Source organism: Cyprinodon tularosa, unplaced genomic scaffold (genome assembly GCF_016077235.1).
Source record: "Cyprinodon tularosa strain WSP-4 unplaced genomic scaffold, ASM1607723v1 ctg897, whole genome shotgun sequence".
NCBI classification, from domain to species: domain Eukaryota; kingdom Metazoa; phylum Chordata; class Actinopteri; order Cyprinodontiformes; family Cyprinodontidae; genus Cyprinodon; species Cyprinodon tularosa.
In genome coordinates, this window is record NW_024039670.1 from 173,445 (window position 1) to 192,705 (window position 19,261).

A 19,261-nucleotide genomic window follows, 5' to 3' on the forward strand; every position below is an offset into this window, starting at 1 on the left:
AGCAGCACAATTCAGACAGGGAAAAGCAGAAAACAGGCATAGGAAATAGAGGTTTAAAGTTGGGTTTGGTTATGCAGTGCATTATTTATTACAAGTAGAAGAAATTGGTCCAATGAGAATTAAATTAAATGTTTTAACCTGCATGTAAAAAAATAAAGGACTTACAAACCACACCCTCCAGGCTTGAGCAGAGATAGGAAAGCTGGTTAGAGTTTGAGAGAAGATGGAGAGAGCTAAATAGATGTCAACTGTGGAGGGAAACTGTTTTAAGGCTGCAGGAGATTTAAAATGGAGGTAGGGTGTCACCTTCAGGCTGGACACATCCCCTAAACATAAATCCAGAGCCTCAGTAGAATGATGGATGACTAATGGTGAGTTATTTTACAAAAAAAGAGGAAAATGCCAATCTTAATGTGCAAACTAAAAGACCTCTGTGTTTGCAACTAAATGTGCTTCTGCCAATTATAAGTTTTAAACATATCTCCACCAAATTTTAGGGCTTTAAAACATTCAGTGAGAAATTTATTGTTTTCTGTCCATTTTAAATTATGCTTTCTGTTTGCCTATCATGCAATCTGAACTACTGTCATTTTTTACTCGTTTTATAGGAAATGTTTTTTTGTTCTGATGTATGTTCAGAGGCACAGTTGATGCCCTTGACAATTTGTCACTAAAATGAAAGCTTCTCCACGACTATTTGAAAACCAAGGCCACAATTGGAGGCACTTTAGTCCAATAGTCACCTTTAATACCATGAGTGCTGCTGCTGCCCTCACCCGCTCAGGTCTGGATTGTTTCTCTTTTTCAACCAGAGACACACACTCATACTTTAGGTATATAGTAATGAGTCTGTCATCTAAATATAAAGTTTATAAGAAGAAGAAATAAAAATCATATTAGTTAGACGTAGAAATTCAGTTTGGTTTGCTTATAATAATTATTATAATATTATAATTATAATAATATAATAATCAAAAATAATATAAAAAAGGTAATGGATTGAGATGTTCTTCTTATTTGTGTTCATTCTTCCTAATGAGTCTTTTTTTTATGTATTAATGTTGCAGTGTATCTATTATGCAGACTTTAATTGGATGAAGTCGGCTATTTGGACCTCATCCAAGTCCTGAAATCCACACAGACTGAGAAACATATTGCAACACCAGCAGTCTGGATTATAAAACTGTTTCGTGATCAAATTTCCTGATTACACTCTAATTATTTTTGCATTAAAGGAAAATAAAATTACAGGACAGATAGAATTTGCTTTGGTTTATCTAATATTAATAAGGTCCATAAAAGATGAGCAGTATTCTTTAAAATCTCAATTTGTGGCATTGATACGATGTGGTTTTATGGTGGTTTTGATGCACATATGTGCATATCCATTTGTACATGTTGCTCTATCAGTTGCTTATTTCTTTTAATCTGAATTTGCTATATTGCATGGTATTATTTTATTTTATAAATGTGGCTTCACTTACTTACCTACTTCATGTTTTTTATGATTTTAACCGTTTGTGTTTCTGCGTACTTTCATTTGACCGCCATTTTGCTGATGGTACTGTACACCTGAATTTCCCCACAGAGGACAATAGGGTATTTTAATTATTGATTTTATTTCGCAGACTCACAATTCACAAACTCACAAACAACAAAACAGAAAAAATAACAATTAAAATAACTTATAAAAAACTCTCATTCCAGTGTTTCCATGGAGGTGGCTTGTTATGTGCACTGGCAGAGGATGTGCCACCAAAACAATAAGGCTGTTCTGGGAGCTGCAGAGGCAAGACTAAAAAAATTTAATTCTCTACAGTTCCTATATTGACTTGATAAAAATATCTCACCAGCTCTACTGAGTCTCATTTCTCAATAACCTTCTAATCAGACATCTTAAGCTTCTGCATACCTGCTTTTTTAACTTTACACCACAAGGGGGGCGTACGCAGTGTTCAATATGCTTTAATGCATCAGGATGACTCTCAGTTCTTAAGTGTTGATCTTGTTTGTATCACCAAGTTGCATTTAAGTGAATTAAGAGGTGCAGCTGCAGATTTTTGTTTTTATATTCAGTAACTATAAAACCAGAACAGATCCTATCTTTATACAAGACCAGTCATCAGCTGGGAAGTGTATATAGAGGAGTCTATACTGTTGCTTTGAGGGATTCAGGAGCAGAGGCATCCATGTTGCACAATTCCACAGTGAAGGGCACCAAATGTTGCTCCATTACTGCTAGTCTGCGTTCAGTCGTAGTAACCTGATGCATATTCCCTTTCTGCACTTTGCATGTACTTCATTGCACTATGTAAGAGCTCCATCTTACTGAGTGAGCTGGACACATATATGTTGCTGAGTGTGGCAGCTCATCCAGGAAGTGGGAAACAAAGTGCAGTATCTTCCATACAATAATTCAAAACTTTAAAAAAAGGTTTTACTGGTGTTTAAATATGTTTGATGCAGGCAGATATGTAGTTTTGATTTTGACCACAAGAAAATTGGGAAACCTCTACAATACTATGTCCGTCAGGTGCATTTTTAGCTCTTCAATTTTCTTGGAGGATGATTTTTTTTTTTTTACATACCCTTTATGCATCTGTGTGTAATGGCTCTTGATCCTCTGACGGCAGCTGCTATCCATGCCTCAGGATTCTCCTCCAAACTCTTGATTCTTTTTCTTCACAATCCTCCCCAGACCAGTTATCCCTGTTGTGTATGTTTCTCCTTCTACCACGTTTTACTTCTCTCAGTCATTCTTGAAAACACTTGGATGCAGCAGTCTTTAGTAGTGTCCTTTTGTGGCTTATCCTTCTAGTAAATGGTGTCGCTGACTGTCTGCTGGACAACTATCAAGTTAGCAGTCATCCCCATTGCGTAAGCCAAAATCATAAAAATTACATAAAAAGGCTTAGACTTGTTGACTCTATATGTGACGAATTTAAAGAAAGCAAAACTTTAATGTTTTAAAATAAGTGACAAAGAATATTTTACATTTTTAGATTTTTTTTATGTAGCTGTATTTAGTTTTACCCCCTGCTGACAGATGATTAAGCATGCCTCTGCAGTGTGTCCGATCAAACAGGCCTTTTTTGCTTGTCCATATATGGTATTTCAGTCGACTCTTCTTTTTTGTTTTGTGTGCATAGCTGTGAGCTTGTGTGTGAGCCTGAGCGGGTGGGAGTGCTGTTGGATCATCCTCCTAAAGTGGCGCTAAAGAAAGATGTGGATTGGCCCAGGCTTTATTCCCCTCACTCTAAGAGATCTAAGAAAAAAAAAAGCACAGTGGAGGAAGGGAGTAGATGAAAATAGCTCAGTAGGCAACCGCTGACTCACAAGGCAGAGCTGGGAGTCAGGATGACATCTTTTCCAATATTCATCAGAAATCAGCTTGTGTAACTACCTCTGTGTCCATAAACCGTCAGATCTCAGTGCCCCTCGCCACTTCCTGCATGAATCTGGTGCACATTTCTCATCCATAGCCGTATTAAAACAGGGAGGTGAAACCACAGGTGTTATTTATTTCTTTTGAGAGCAGTGCCCAGAGGCATTAGGGCATCAGGATTGTTAGCTGCAATGTAGCGTGATTGGCTAAGCAGCCTGCCCATTCATCATGCCATGATTGCATGGGGAATTTAGGCTGTCCCATGTTTGTGTTTTTTTAAATATGAAATGGAACAAGAAAATGAAGTGAACACATATTTTGATTAGTCTGATTAAAAGGAGGAGTGTTTGCCTAGTGGTTAGAGCAGTGCGCTTGTGCTCTGAGAAGGTTCGAAGTATCTGGTTCGATCCCCATAGCCTCCACTCTGGGTTCCTGAGCAAACCCTTAACCCCACACCTGCACCACACAATGGCAGCCCACTGCTTCCCAAGGGAATGGATCAAATGCAGAGAGTGAATTTCCCCATTGTGGGACAATAAAGGGATTTACATAAAAAAAAAAAAAGAACCATGTTAAGTTTAAGTAATGGTTACATACAAAACCTTACCAAAAAGTAGTGCATGCAAGATACAGTAAATATACTAATTTTAAACTAAAAATAAGCATGTCTACTTTCAGTTTCTTTGTAGCGTACTTATCTATGATATCCATTACAGTTTATGTTAACTATAGATGACTTACATTAAAAGTATAATAAAAGTATATCTAAGTATCCTTACCAAAACTAGGTCAACTGCAAGTTCAATTTTTAAATATATTGTTGTATATTACATTGTGTATTCAAGTATACAGTAGTATAAATCCCAAGTTTTCAATTAAAGTAAACTTGAAGCTTACTAAAAAAATATATACCTTACACACATTGTAACATTCAAGACAGCTTGTAGTGTACCTGCATCAATGTAACCTTGAGTATACGTAAAAAGCACATGAACTTGAAAAATACTCTGTTTTTGTAAGGGTTATTCAACCAAAACTGAAACTATTGTAGGTAATGCAAACAGGTTAGACCTTTAAATTGGAAACGGTTTCATTCACCTCAGTATTTGGCATTTAATAAAAAAGAAGTTTAAAAGCCAAAAATGTCATCACACCCACATTGCGCTGGCATTGCTTCAGGTAACATATTGGTAAGTTATTCTGGCTGCTATGTGCTTATAAATATAAGTAGTCAGAAAAACCTGCTGTTTCCTCAAAGTGGGTTATTTAGCTTAATAGTAAAAACAGAGATTCATGTTTGTCTGTAAGGGGAGCTGTGTGCACAGATGCAGATAACAAGCCTTCCACCCATCTCCTCCCACTTCATCTATCAGGGTGGATGAAGTGGGAGGAGCATTTGGCACGGTGGGGGTGACGCTAGCAGTCCAGTAGTCAATGAGTGAAAGGTGGGGTAAACCCTGGAAAGGGTTTCTAATCCAGCACAGGGTATCATCCAATTCTGAATACTGCAACATGCCTGTAGCATGACAGGATCAGCATGTGTTCAGTAAGGGTTAAGTAAGGGTATCTCAAAAAAGCAATATCAGGCTTTAGAGGTTGTGCAGCTGACTCAGTGTGATCAGTAAAAAGCATAGTTTGTTACATTTGTGTTTATAATTTGTTCTGAGTAACCATAGAGGTTCAAACAGTGAGCCGTGTGAAATGGATTATAGTGATGCACAGATCTCTGTAAACACACAAAGCAAAAAACATCCTCACTTTCAGACTTTTCTGACAATCTGTTGGATAGAACAGAATAGAAATATATTTATTTGCCACGCAGTGGGGAATTTCAGCAGTTTCAACAGCATGCCAAATAGGCAAATGCCTAACTGCATACAGGTACACAAGACTAAAGGGACTATAAAAAAAAAAAAATAAATAAAAAAAATCATAAACTACAAAAGAATGCACAGCAAAGGAAATACCCACATGCCAGAAAATAAACATTATGAGTTATTAGAATGTCATACTCCGCTCAAATAAAACAAAAAAAGATAAAAAGTTAGCTTAGCACCATGGGCCGGATTTATCAAGATCCAATTTTGCGTGCAGTAATTTGCGCTCGCAAACTGGAATTTTGCGCGAGGGGCTGAACCATGGTTTGCGGGTGATTTAACAAGAGTGATTGCGTAACTGGTGGAAGGTGCAAAACTGTTGGAGACGCCCTATTTAAATGATGGTTTTGCGCGTTTTGTGGTTTGCGGCAAAGTAGTTTGTAGTCTGTACAAACTACTAGTGCATTAAGAAATTTTAATCTTACAGTGACCCCCAAAAAAAAAAAAAAAAAAAAAAAAACGGACGGACAGCGGACAGCACTTCTGAAAAACGAGATTGGGAGATCCCAGCTCTCGCTGTAACCGTACGCTGGAATGACCCGAATGCAAAAAAGTGCAATGTTGCAAGGAATTTTGTGATATCTGGTATTGCGTGGGTCCTCCTTGTGGCTGGCTCCAAATCCATTCGGAGTTCCCCCAACAGCTCCAAAATGGCAATGCTGGATAAACGATATGTTTTGATGATCGTTTCCTCGTTCATTCCAAAAATATTTACACGGTGTGAAACAATGCGTTCTCTGCGTCTCCTTGCTTCATTTCGATGTCTCCTTCTTGCGACAATAACCGCTGCCATGTGTGCGCAATTACGCATACAGACCATTTGCACCTTATTTTGAAACACGCTAAATATAGAGTCAGATAGCGTTAGCAAAATTGCTTTCAGGTTTGATAAATCTCTTTGCGAGTGCTAAATTAATATATTTACATGCTCTCCTCCCACAAGACGCGCTTTTGCGTGTAAACGCCCCATATTGCATATTCATTGCAGAAAAAGTACTAAATGGATAAGAGGCGCTATTTAGCACGTTTAAAAGATCAAATCCTTTTAGCACGCTGTTGATAGATCAGTTTGTACATTTTTTAGCGTGCGCAGTGAAATAGCTCACGTTTTTATACACGCAAACCTTTGATAGATCCGGCCCCATGTATTTAAAAACACGTATAGGGCAGATACAGTGTGTGATATTAGACTGACACTCTGGGTCCCTGAGCAAAGACCCTTAACCCCACGCTGCTCCCCGGGTGCCGCACAATAGCAGCCCACTGCTCCCCAAGGGGATGGTTTAAATTCAGAGAATGAATTTCATTGCTCTGTACTTGTCAATGTAAGGATATGTAATGTGTAATGACAATAAAAAAAGCTGGAAGAACAACGATTCACATATAGAAACTGACCTATAAACACTCATTACGCCGGGTTCACCCTGACTTTAGTTCGTCTGCAGTCCTGATCTATTGTGGGCTTGTTACAAACAGCCACTCAGGAGCTGCAGCGAGTCCAAACCAGCTACAACTGGCTGCAAGCGTAGAAAAGATCTTCATCAGGGTTTTTCACTCTTTCCAGGAGTTCTAATCAAAACTTGCCACCCATATGCATGAAAATAATATTTTTATCCTCTAATAGCCATTTGCTCCCTTTTGTTTTGTTTTATTTATACTAGACCAGTTAGCAATAATTTGGTGGGTGAATTTCATTAAATTTTCTTTTTTTTTTTTTTCAGTTGGAACATTTTACTGTGTGAGCATCAAATGATTTAGTTCACTTTTTATTTTTTCTGCGGAGCAGATTGGTGCTTTCAGGATATGTAGCCTGGCAGCACTATTTAAGTCTGGTTTTTGGAGGTTTTGTGAAGTATAAAAAAAGGTCTGATGTTTAAATAATTTATATCCCAAAATGGTTTGCTTTCAGGTTGAGGCTCAGAGCTATGCAGTCTCTTTTCGGAGGAGGGGAGCTGGGGCTGCTGGGAGGAGGAGGCGGCGACGCAGGAGGCCTAAAGGAGGATGGCTGCGGCACCATGGCGTGGAGGACCTCGCCTCTTCCGACTGACGATGTGTACTCTGCTTCCCACTTCACACTCATCTCCGCCTATCAGGAAATCAAAACCAGACTGGCCACCCTGGAGCGAGAAAACACCAGCATCAAGAGGAAGCTGAAGATCTATGAGATCAAGGTGAAGGCATTTTTGAGACAAACATTCATCAGATTATAGAAAAAAAATCAATACAGATTTTGTGTCCTTGTTGATGTCAGATAGAGGCACTCCTGCTTTCTGTTTTTGATTTATTGGAAAGTGCAGAGAGCAGCTCCATTCCTTCTATCTTTATAAAGGTGGGAAAAGTTTCAAAAAAGAAAAATTCCTTTCAAGGTCATCTATTTTAATGAAAAAACATATATACAAGTAATTAACCTTATAATCAAAATGAGAATAATAAGATGTAAGTGTTAAAAAATATATTTTTTTATATATTTCATCATACCTCATAGTGTTAATAGCTAGGTCACCTGCTCTGTTTTTCCTATTAGTCAGTGACATTTAAGAAAACAGAAAAATGAAATGAAGAAAAAAGTGAGAAAAGCTTTTTATCTCTTAAGGTAATGTGATGCAGAATAAATAAAATAGCTAAACTGCAATATTAGCATAAAGGCAAAAGGAGGAGTGATGGATAATTATGTGTAATCTTTCTTTAAAAACATTATTTCTATTTTTTTCACAAATTCAATCTGAGCTCTGCTAGTGAATTTTTCATAGAAAAATCTGCTTTAGAGTTTATGAAGGTATTATTAGCTATTCATCCATCCATCCATCCATCCATCCATCCATCCATCCATCCATCCATCCATCCATCCATCCATCCATCCATCCATCCATCCATCCATCCATCCATCCATCAATCCATCCAGCCATCCATCCATCCATCCATCCATCCATCCATCCATCCATCCATCCATCGATACATCCCAAATATTATATTCTTTAGAGTTAATATTGTTTATTAACCCTGGTTTATAGTATTCTTTCAGCCAATGTACTGAAACTGAGGTGATGGGGAAGTGGAGTCCTCTTTATCATTACAACTAGAAAAAAAAAACCCTGCTGTGGCTTTAAACCTTGGGAGTGACACGACCAAAAAACTAAAGAAATAAAAAAAAAACTCTTGTGGTTTTTAAAATCATAATATCTTATAACCTTGGTAAACCTCAGTACCGATAACTGGCACCTGTTTAATTTGTTCTCATTTCTTTTCTTGAAAAACTTTGAGAGATACCAACAAAAAATACTCTGATCACTTCTGACTAGAAATGATACCCAGTCACTGGAATCTATTACCATTTACCATAAATACTACTTCCTTAAATGCTTAGAAAGATTTTATTTATTATTATTAAAAAGGGCATTGCTAGATAGGTCTGTAATGCCATCTTTAATACCATGTAATCTTTTTACATTGTTTTATTATCTTTTGAGAAAATTTACTATTACAAAAGAAGCTTGAAAATAATTGCTAATCCAAATCTGTTGGTCTTGATTCCATATTTTGTCAATCCCATAGATTTTTAAGCAAGGTATGGACAGTAAGTATAAAATTTACAGAGGACTCAGATTAGGATAAAACTTTCTGTGATTAATCTTTATTTGTATTCTTATAATAGCGTAATAAAGATAAGATAATGTTGTTTTGTATAGCTTTCACTGATATAAAAAAGGAAACAAAGATTACATTCCTGTGCATTAGAAATCTAACAGTCTATTTGTTTCGGTGCAGCTGAAATCTTAGAAAGAATCCTGAACATAGCAGGTAGGGTAAAACTGTGCCAGACGGCAACCTAAATTCAAAAACCAGTAACATCAGCGAGTTTGCAGGTGCAAAAACTTCTACACAAAATGGACAACATCTGCACCTGCTCCACCAAAACCAACACCTGCCTCTCTGGGATTGGTCCCCAAGCAAATAGCCACCTGTGAGTGAGTCAACAGCAGGTTAACAGCTGCTCGCTAAAAGCATCCAGGAGCTCTGACTCTCTCCTCCTTGAAATTTATTTGCTCACACTTGGAATTCACCCTTAAAGCACCAGTTTGAATCTTATTTTTTTTTACTCAATCACATTGTTTTCTTATTTTGGGTTCTAAGAAACACGAATTAGGCTTTAGATTCTGAATACCTGCTTTGTATACGACCACATTTGGGAAAAAAAGGTAGAAGAATCTGAGAACATTTTCTGTGTTCTTGTATAATTCCTGAAATAAGCAAACCACCAAAACCTAATGATTAGTGGAATATCCATGGCTGTGCTTCTATTTTCATGTAATCCCCCTCTGGTTCTAATTTGAACAATTCACCTCCCTCCCACACTTAACATCATCTTTTTTTTATTCTCTTATACTTTTTGTTTTGCGTATTCCAACATAAGCTCTATTTTCTAATTTCTCCTCATTTTCTGTCCTCCCACGTCATTCCTTCATGTTAATTGGCCCAAAAACGTAACCGATTTGATCTTCATGCCAATTCAGCTATAGCTTGAAGGATTCCTGCCCTACCTGCTGTCTGATCAAACAACAAGTCTCATTAGCAAACATGATAGTCAGACTGTAGTCTGAGCCGAGCAGCTCTCCTTATAACCATGAATCCTGCATATTCAAATTGATAAGTGGATGAATAAATATCAACTGCTTGTTTGTGCAAACACGGGATCAACCAATAACATGGTGGAAGCTGCATTTACTACATAAATATGCGTACATTACACTTTTCATGAGCGGAAAAGCACAAAAGGCTTCAGAGAAGCTTGCATACAAAATGACGAAGGGGCGGCTAAAAGCAAAAGGTTTTAATGATGAAATGAAACGTCATAGAATGCAGGTGTATTCATTTAAAATTCTGACAAAACTTAAGTTTCCCTTGGTGAAATATTCAAGGCATTGCAAAGATGGAAGAAACATGTTCCACATCGGTTTCGAAAGATGTTTTTAAAAATGAATCTTTGGTGCACCTAAGGATTTCTGATCAGATTTTTCAGATCACAACAAGAAATATGAAACATTGAGAGGTTGCAGATAGAGGAGGCGATGCCACAAAGGTGTTATAAAAGTGAGGACTGATATCTTAAATGAGATTCATAAATCCAAATTTACTTAGAAGGTTTAGATGTAAGGAATCTGTGGAGGGGAGCTAAAGATTAGGATGATTGAAACAAGGCCTTCCAACCTCATATGAAAGACTTCTCTCTCACTGAAAGAAAACCCCCCAAAAAACCCAATCAAAAATACTAGTAGGGGTGACTAATTTGCTTTGCATGGGAAGCCTGTGCAAACAAAAAACTCCAGAAAGGAAGTGATGTGTCGTCTCTTTGTTGTGTTCAATAAAAGCCTTGCTGCTGTGTTGTGGATTGCATGTTAATATTTTATTATGCAACCATGCTGTTCCAGTGATCCAGGCATGATGAGATAAAAGCATGAATGATCAGTTCAAGTCAATTCTCAGAACAAGATTTGAATGCTTAGAAATGTTCCTCAGTTGAAACAGGCTTCTTGATCTGTTGTCAAGGATGATGAGAGAAAAAATGTTGTGAAGGGCAGTTTTGGTTTTAAAGTTGAATTTTTCTCATACTTGATCCAACGCCTTCCTGATCAGGGTAGTGCTTCAGTCAGTTTGATGAGGAAGTGAAAGATTAGTTGCCAGCTTAATCTTTATGCATAAAAATCACTAGGTATCTGAATCTTAATATGTCCTCCAAGTTATTCACTGCAGTTCGAATGGGTTTTACTAATCAATGAATTCAGCTAAACTTCATCAATAAACCAATCGGCAATCTCTGAATTGGCCAGACCACCCCCTCCCCTGCTATTTCCTATCAGACTGCCTGGGTTAATCAGTGTTGTGCTTGGCACGTTGTCATGATGCGTCTGTGTTTTGTGCTCCAAACTTGGCTGCAGACTTTGCTGCAGGCTTTCCTTTTCCACTCAGAACAGAAAAAGATGTCCCAAAATATAAGCAAATATTAATCACCAAGGAGCGCTGCTGTAATTGGAAATTAGTTCAAATAACTTAATACCTGAAGCAGAAATGACTCAGTATAGTCATTAAAATGTCACTTAAATGTAAAGTTTGGCGTCATTGTCTGTTTTCCTGATACTCCAGATGGTTTGTTAGATAAAATCATCTGTGGGGTCATTGATGGAAAGGTTTTTTTTTTTTTTTTCCTAAGAAAACGCAAGTCAGGCTCTTACAAAAGGAACTTGGCTGTAAATTGAAGGAAAATAACAGACAGCAGGTGGAGGCAGTTGGTGTGAATAAAGCCTGTAAAAAAATAAGAAATACTGAAATAAAAGTAATATTCATAAAAAAAATTATACATTTAAAAGAAAGTAAACCATTTTGTTATGCATGGATGGATGGATGGATGGATGGATGGATGGATGGATGGATGGATGGATGGATGGATGCATGGATGGAGGGATGGATGGACAAAGGCATGCATCGATGTATGGGTGGATGTATGGATAAAGGGATGGATGGATGGATGGATGGATGGATGGAGGGATGCAAGGATGGATAGATGTATGGATGGATGGATGCATGGATGGAGGGATGCATGGATGGAGGGATGGATGGACAAAGGCATGCGTCGATGTATGGGTGGATGTATGGATAAAGGGATGGATGGATGGATGGATGGATGGATGAAGGAATGCTGCCTCTATTTTGTGGCAGACATGTTCTCTCTTCCACATATAAATATGAATCCAGATTTGAGTAAAGAGAATAATTTCCATCGACATACTTGGCCTCAAACAACCCTGATAGAAGAGTAGCTGCAGCAGATAGAAAACTCCAGAGTACAGCAGTTGTTATGATGGATGGGAACACTTCTTGCTGCTTTGAACATGGGCTGAGGCGAAGTTGCTCTCCAGTTCAGAGTTCCTGAATCTCAGTGCTGTCAGAAAACTCTGGCCCTCGGGGCCGACTGCACATGTTTACCCCATTTACGGTTAAACCGAGCAAAGAGAGATGCTCTTCTAAATGGAAAAGGGTTGTTTTCTCCACAAATAGACATTGCATCAGCGAGGCAACGACTTCACACAGAAAATGAAAAGCCCTTATGGTAAGGCACTCTAAATGGAAATGTGTTCATTTAGGTTGAACGACACCGAGTTATATAAGCAGCATGCCTGGATCACAGCTCTCTGCTAACAACCAGTTTGGTTGTGTAGTCGTAAAACCTTTAGATTTTAGACCTACAATTATATTTAATCTGATTCAGCTTTCAAATGTTAATCCAAAGTTGTACTTCCACTCTGAAAGTACAACTGCTGCAAAGTTTATGCACATGATAAACAAATTAGGAGCCATTTAAACCAAATTAGTTATAGACTTTAACACTTCTTCTTTCTGTGTCAGTATATTACCTAAAGAAGTCCATCTAGCGTTAAGTGCCACCAGTCATCCTGGTTATAATCTTATTACATTATGACTAAAGTTTACGTTCACTGACCGTTTTAATTAGATTGTAGATGTCTGTGCTCCATGTGGGAAATGTGCACATACATTTAGCCCAGGAGGAATCAGCTATGTTGCTTTTTGCAAATGCAAATTATGAATAATGCAAAATTATTTTCCTCTTTCCTTTAGAAATATTTACTCTGATTCATTCCACCCATGGATTACAGAAGCTTTTAACATCTCAGTTAGTTTCAGTTGTGGCTCTTCTGAATGGAAAAGATAATTTTAAACTATTTTCTGTCACCTTTATTATTTCATATTTTTCTATAATGATTTAGATTAATTTACACTAATCGGGCATAGTATAATGACCACCGACAGCTGAACCAAGAATAAATAATCAAGTTGAAAACATTGAGCAAGTTGACAGGTATTTTTTTTCCGGATGACTTGCTCCAGAACTGAAGCTCCTGTTGCAGCAGGAGTCTCGATTAATAAATGCTGTACGGTATATGTTGCACTGACCTACTTGCAGTTTTGCATAGCTGGAAGTTTGAGCTCGCAGAAGCTCTCCATCCAATCTGACAAAGAAAATTAAAGATGGTGAAATATTTAGTCAGTAGATGTGAAAACTACGGAAGAGGATTAGGGCCACTGGGGAAAAAAAAAAAAAAGTTAATTAAATATTATTTCAGTTTAATATGGGAAAGAAGTCAGAATTCTGACTTTTATCTCAGAATTCTGATTTTTTTTTTCTCAGAATTCTGACTTTTTCTCAGAATTGTGGATCTTAATGTAGAAGGGCACCATGAAAGAAGAGATGTGGGAGCACTCAGCTTCACTGACAAAGATGTGAGTTGTTTGGGAGGGCCAGTAACATATTGGTAGAAAATGACAGAATTAGGCAACTTTTTACGTGCCCGAGGGGTCCCTGGTGATCCCATTTCATTAATGGAAGAGAAGAAGGTGATTAAAACAAGAGTCAGTTTGTTAGCTGTAAGAATTCAGAGATTAAAGCGAGAATTCTGAGAAAAAAAGTCAGAATTCTGACTTTTTTCTTATATTATGCTGAAATAAAATTAAAGAATCAGTTAACTTTTTTATTTTTTCAGGGGCCCTAATCCTCTTCTGTAAAAACTGATAGAGATTAATCCTAAAAGTCACTCACCAAAGAGTTGATATGGATGGGACTGACTGCATCAGTTTGCTGCACTTTTTAATTTATTTGATATATAGATATAATTTAATCCTACACTTTTGTGTACCGGTAGGTCTATCACATAAAATCCTAATAGAAAAATGAAGCTTGATAAGACCTAAAGTTGGAAGTGCAATGCTAAAAAAGTAAGTTTGATTAGTTTTATTTAATGTCATATATACAGTCGATACAAGGCTGGTCTTTATAATGTAATAAAATTATTACATCTAGTTTGACAGCTTCTGATAAAAGTTAATTTACTGTCTCAAGGGTTATGAAACTAAATTAAGATAAACAGGAAGAATAAACAGTACAACTTTATCTTTCAAACATTCCTGATTGTTATACCAAGTGACAGCTGAAAATTTGTGATTTTTGCTGCTAATGCCATTTTAATCAGATTTTTTTTCTTCTGTCTGGCCTGTTGTGTTTCCACAGTTCCCCATGATCAGCGAGTTTGGGGAAGACACCAACTCCTACTGCTCATTTGAGAGTAAAGACACGGTGCTGCTGCAGTCAGAAAACGGCAACCTGCACCAGAGAGTCAACGTCCTGACCCATGAGGTACAAACCCCGATCAGAAAGAAAGACACAAAGGAGAAAGAAAATCTAATTTAACACGTATATTTTTCTACCATGGCTAGAATAAACCCTTTATCGCCCTGAAGTGTTATTTATAGGACTCATTCAGAGGAAATCCTTCTTTCTTTAAAAATCTAATTTAATTACATCAAAAATTAGGTCAGTAAATGTCCAGAGCTAATTAGGCTGCAACAAATGGATAGAACCGGATGTGTTTAGGAATCTCTCCAAGAATGAACTACGATGTCGTGTGACGAACTTCACACTGATGTTTTTAGAGCTGTGTTTGATCTTACTTTGCATAACGTGTCTTTGTGAAAGTTAGACTCAAAGCAGCACATGAAGGCAACATATGCACACATGTTTCATATAAGAGCATTTCAGAGTGTTTTTGTTCGGCTCAGCTGTAACCCCACTGCTCTCACAACTGTGTGAACGAGGACACGGGGCAGCGCTAGTGGGTCACACAGGAAGGCCGTGGTGAAACTGGTCGCAGCAGTGGTAACAAAGAGAAAAGCAAAGTATAAGAGCGTAGGAAACTACTAGCATGAGACGTCGTGGGTCATAGGGGTGTCTGACACCTGGCATTCAGACTGATGAAATGAAACATGGCAAAAGGAGTGTGCTCTGTGGGAACCAAACCGAAGCAGCACAGAGAATCTCAATATATAGACGTTATACAGACTATACTGCCTGAAGCAAACATTTCAGCCTGTAGTTCCCAAAGTTAGAAAAACAGGCAAACACTAAAAGTTTTAATTCAATAATTTTGTATAATAATATACTAACATTTTGATATCAGTTTGTTAAAAAAAATTTAATCAAACAGAATATACATTGTCAGGGGTGGTTGGTTTGACAGGACCCCGATGCAGACGCTTAGGGGTCTGCATATTGATTTCTTGAACATTAATGACAAAAAGGGTAACAGAAGCAAAAATCCCAAAACATAAATCCACAAAAACTGAGAACCAGAAATACTCAAAACATGGGAGCAAAGAAATTACGACAAACCAGCAAAGAGTGACTGAACAGGAGAATATATGGGAGAGAGAAACAAAGAGCAGGCTAATTAGCAAATTGGGAGCAGGTGTGAACAAAGGATGCAAGAAGGGAGCTAGGGAAAAGGAGAGTGACACAAGAGGGCAAACAAGAAATATCTAAGAACTCAAATACAAGAAAAAAATAACTACAACAAAATGATAACAAGGTATTAAAAAATAATAAGGTATTAAATAATAAATGGCACATTTTATTATTTAACATAAAGTTTATTATTTGGACATTCAATGCACACGGGATATAGTAATGTGTTTAATTGCATCCCTTTTGGACTGGCATAATGTAAACCTCTGAACTCATGTCAATCTGATTCTGACAATCAACTGACGATTTCCCAGAAGTCTCAGCCCCCTCTTTGCTAACTGCATTCACACGCATACAAACTTGTGTGACTTTTTAAAATCCGTCTGTATTGTTTTATATGATGTTTGTCTCCCCTTTTACTTTCCACAAGATTTAGGACTGCATGTATGGTCATTTCTGACTGGTTGCAGTTTTAAGCCAAGCACTGATATAGGATGCGAAGGCCTGGCTTGTGGTCGATGTTTTCATTCAGAGGCGTACTAGCGGGTTGATGTCAGATCTCTGTGTTGACCAGTCAGTTCTTATACAGGAAACTACCTCATACATGTCTTTTTCTGCACCTTTGATTTGTTTATAGGTGTTCAGCCAAAATCTAAAATGTGCATGCATTCTTAAGTGTTAGGAGTTTCTTTTTGGCAACTAAGGGGCAAAACCACACTACTAAAATAGCCCCAAACTGCAGTGGCTTTTACATCTGATAAAGTCAGGCAAGATTATTTCAATTTTTAAACTCATCTCCTCTGCTCTAGAGTACAGTTGGAGGGAGACATTTGGTGAATTTTAACATTAGTCTAGGTTTACGCAGCAGGCAAATGTTGCTCAAATTGTATTTTTTTTTTTTTTTTTTTGTCGGTATCTGTGTTTTATCGCCATCTGAACATCACAATTCCAATATTTTGACCTAATAAAATCCCTCTTCCATAATGGCACTAGATCTGAAATGTAATCAATTGTTCCCACAGTCAGAACTGTCACATTTCATCAGTACAAATCCAAACAAACAACCCTGTAGCAGAAACAGTCATATTTCCACTGAAGGCCATTTTTGATAGCCATGCTCTCTTTATATTTTAACTTTCTTCATTTTGCCTCGATGTTGTCATGACATTGTTTGCTCCCATTGCTTAACAGCTGGTTACAACACAGATACGGCAGCATCTATTATTAGTTCCATAAAAAGTGCACTGCTGTGTGATGTCTACATTCTCCTTCTGCTCATGCTGGGTGCTTTGGGGTCATGAACCCTTCAGACTGCAATCTGATGATGTTTTCCTATTAAATATTAATATGAATGACCATGTGCAAAAAAATCATATTCAAGCAAAAAAAAAAAGAAAAAAAAAAAAGGAATTTTTCCTTTAAAACTGCTGCGTGAACGTAGCCTTAAACTCCTTTATATGCCGTATTTTTGCCCAAATGTGTCTTGATAAATATATAAACTAAATACGGCTAAGGCTTACCATGAAATTAAATGAGGGAACATGGTGTCACGTCCACACTGGGGCCAGTTCACCATCAACATGGACTGTGACATTTTGTCAGGTTGGAGGGAGAGTCTGAAAACATGTTTTTTTTTTTTAGTCTTGCCATATTCTCAATTATATTTAGATTGTTTGGAAATCAGAGTAGGCTTTGAACTAAAGCCAAGATAAATGGCAATAAAAACATAAAGTATGTAGAGGTGTCTGAAGTTGTAAATCTACTTAAAAAACTTAAATGAATCAAACATTTTTATTTCCTCCTTGTTTTCAACATGAATACATGACATAAAATGTTTTATTTGTTAGAATAGAAGTTCTGAAGTCACGAATACAAGAATACAAATCAGTACAAATGATAGATTTATTAGTTTAAATCTAAATCCCCTGATGAAGCTTTGGGGGTTGCTGGTTGGTGGTGGTAGTGCAGTGAAAGTTGTTGGTATGCAACCTTTCAACAAGAACCAAAGGAATACAGATTTATTGATTAAACATGAAACTTTGAAATCAGTTGAAAATAACTTTTCAACGTAGATGTATCATAACATTGATGGTTTTATTTTTAGCTTCCTTCTTGTTTAGAACAGGTCGGCGAACAACCACCTGGTGTGTTACCACTACCACTTACTGAGGGGTAAAACAGATTTATCAGGGCTTCTAGATTTGCACTTGTTGAAATTGCGATCCGTACTGGTTGTTTTGCAACATTTTAACTTTCAAATCTGTATTTTTATTTTCTAAACTTGATATCCTACGGACTGATAGTCTAATGTATGTATGCGTTTACAACAAGAAACTATTACAAATCTTTAATTTATTCACATTTTTTACTTATTTACAAGTTCAAACAGCTGTGTATACATTTAAATTACAGCTATCCCATATAAATCATTTGATTGTAGCTCTGGCTATGCGTTTTATGGGAGAAGAATCCCCACCTCAGTCTTCTTCCAGCTCTAACAGGTTTTTTAAATGTCTAACCTGTATTTAGCCTCCTCCAGCTTCTTAATAAGTGTCAAGATTAGGTTGTAATGTGAGGATCCAAATGCAGAGACAGGGAGGCAGAGGTGAGTTTCTTGATGATTTAATGAAGAGTAAACAAACAACTGAAGTTGGAATCCAAAATTTCAAGAAATCAAAAATGAAAACAAAGTCAAACAGACCAGAAACCATGGAGACGTCAGGGGGGGAAACTACCACAAGGAGGAAGACTCAGAGAGTCGGAGTTGGAGGGAGTAAGACGATGAACCAGCACTGAAGAACTGAACAGAAAGTGTATTTATGGGAGACTGAAAGAAAGAGAGGACTAACGAGGAGATTGGGAACAGGTGTGAACAGAGCAAAACAGGAAAGGACCTAGGGAAAAGGAGAACACAAGAGGGCAGCAGAGGGCAACAAATAAAAACCTGAAAACTGAAAATAACCAGAAAACACAACAAAATAAGAATTAAACCACTAAAACCAGAAAACATAGAGCAAAGTAAATCTGAGGACTCAAAAGAAAACATAACAGAACCAAAACTGTGACATTAAGTGACCAGATTGTATCTACCTGCTGAAGAAATTAATCCCCACAGCATGATGCTTCACCCACCAGGGTTGGTTTGATTGTTAGTTTTCCTTGTTGCGTTATTTTGCATCCAACGAAACTGAACTAGGCGACTTCTGAAGGATATTTTGTAAGATGATTATTTTATTTAGAGCAACTTAAGTAATAATACTTGTATAAGAAACTGAAATCCATGAATCAAGGTGCTTGTAGTTAATCTTTATGGTGTCTTGAGGTGGCATATTACATCCAATTTTTATAAACTAAAGCTGTACCTTTTTAAAGCTTTCCACAAACCATCCATGCACCAGTTTACTACACCCATATAGTGCAGACGTGGACAAAATTGTTGGTACCCCTTGTTTAATGAAAGAAAATCACATTTGTCACACAAGTAACTTGCATCTGATATAGGAAAACACAGAGCTATTACAGAAAAATTCTATGAAAATAAATAAATGACAAGTCAGACATTTTTTTTATAACCATGATTCAACACAATTATTTAAAAAGATATAAACCCCTGAGACTGGCCTGGACAAAAATGATGGTACCTATATTAAAAACTGTGACCAACAGAACATTAAGATGTGCCTACTAATGAGT

The 19,261-nt window shown here is 37.2% G+C and overlaps 1 protein-coding gene across 1 annotated transcript in view; it reads left to right on the forward strand.

Annotated features, from left to right (window-relative positions):
- The window catches only part of tbkbp1 (TBK1 binding protein 1), a gene marked incomplete at its 3' end in the record, with an annotated part of 90,883 nt that overhangs the window by 45,163 nt on the left and 26,459 nt on the right, over window positions 1–19,261 (forward strand). Inside the window, exons 2-3 of the mRNA XM_038273889.1 lie at window positions 7,172–7,433; window positions 14,339–14,464. Of these exons, the coding sequence (XP_038129817.1) occupies window positions 7,172–7,433; window positions 14,339–14,464 (388 nt within the window). The remainder of the gene's footprint in view (window positions 1–7,171; window positions 7,434–14,338; window positions 14,465–19,261) is intronic.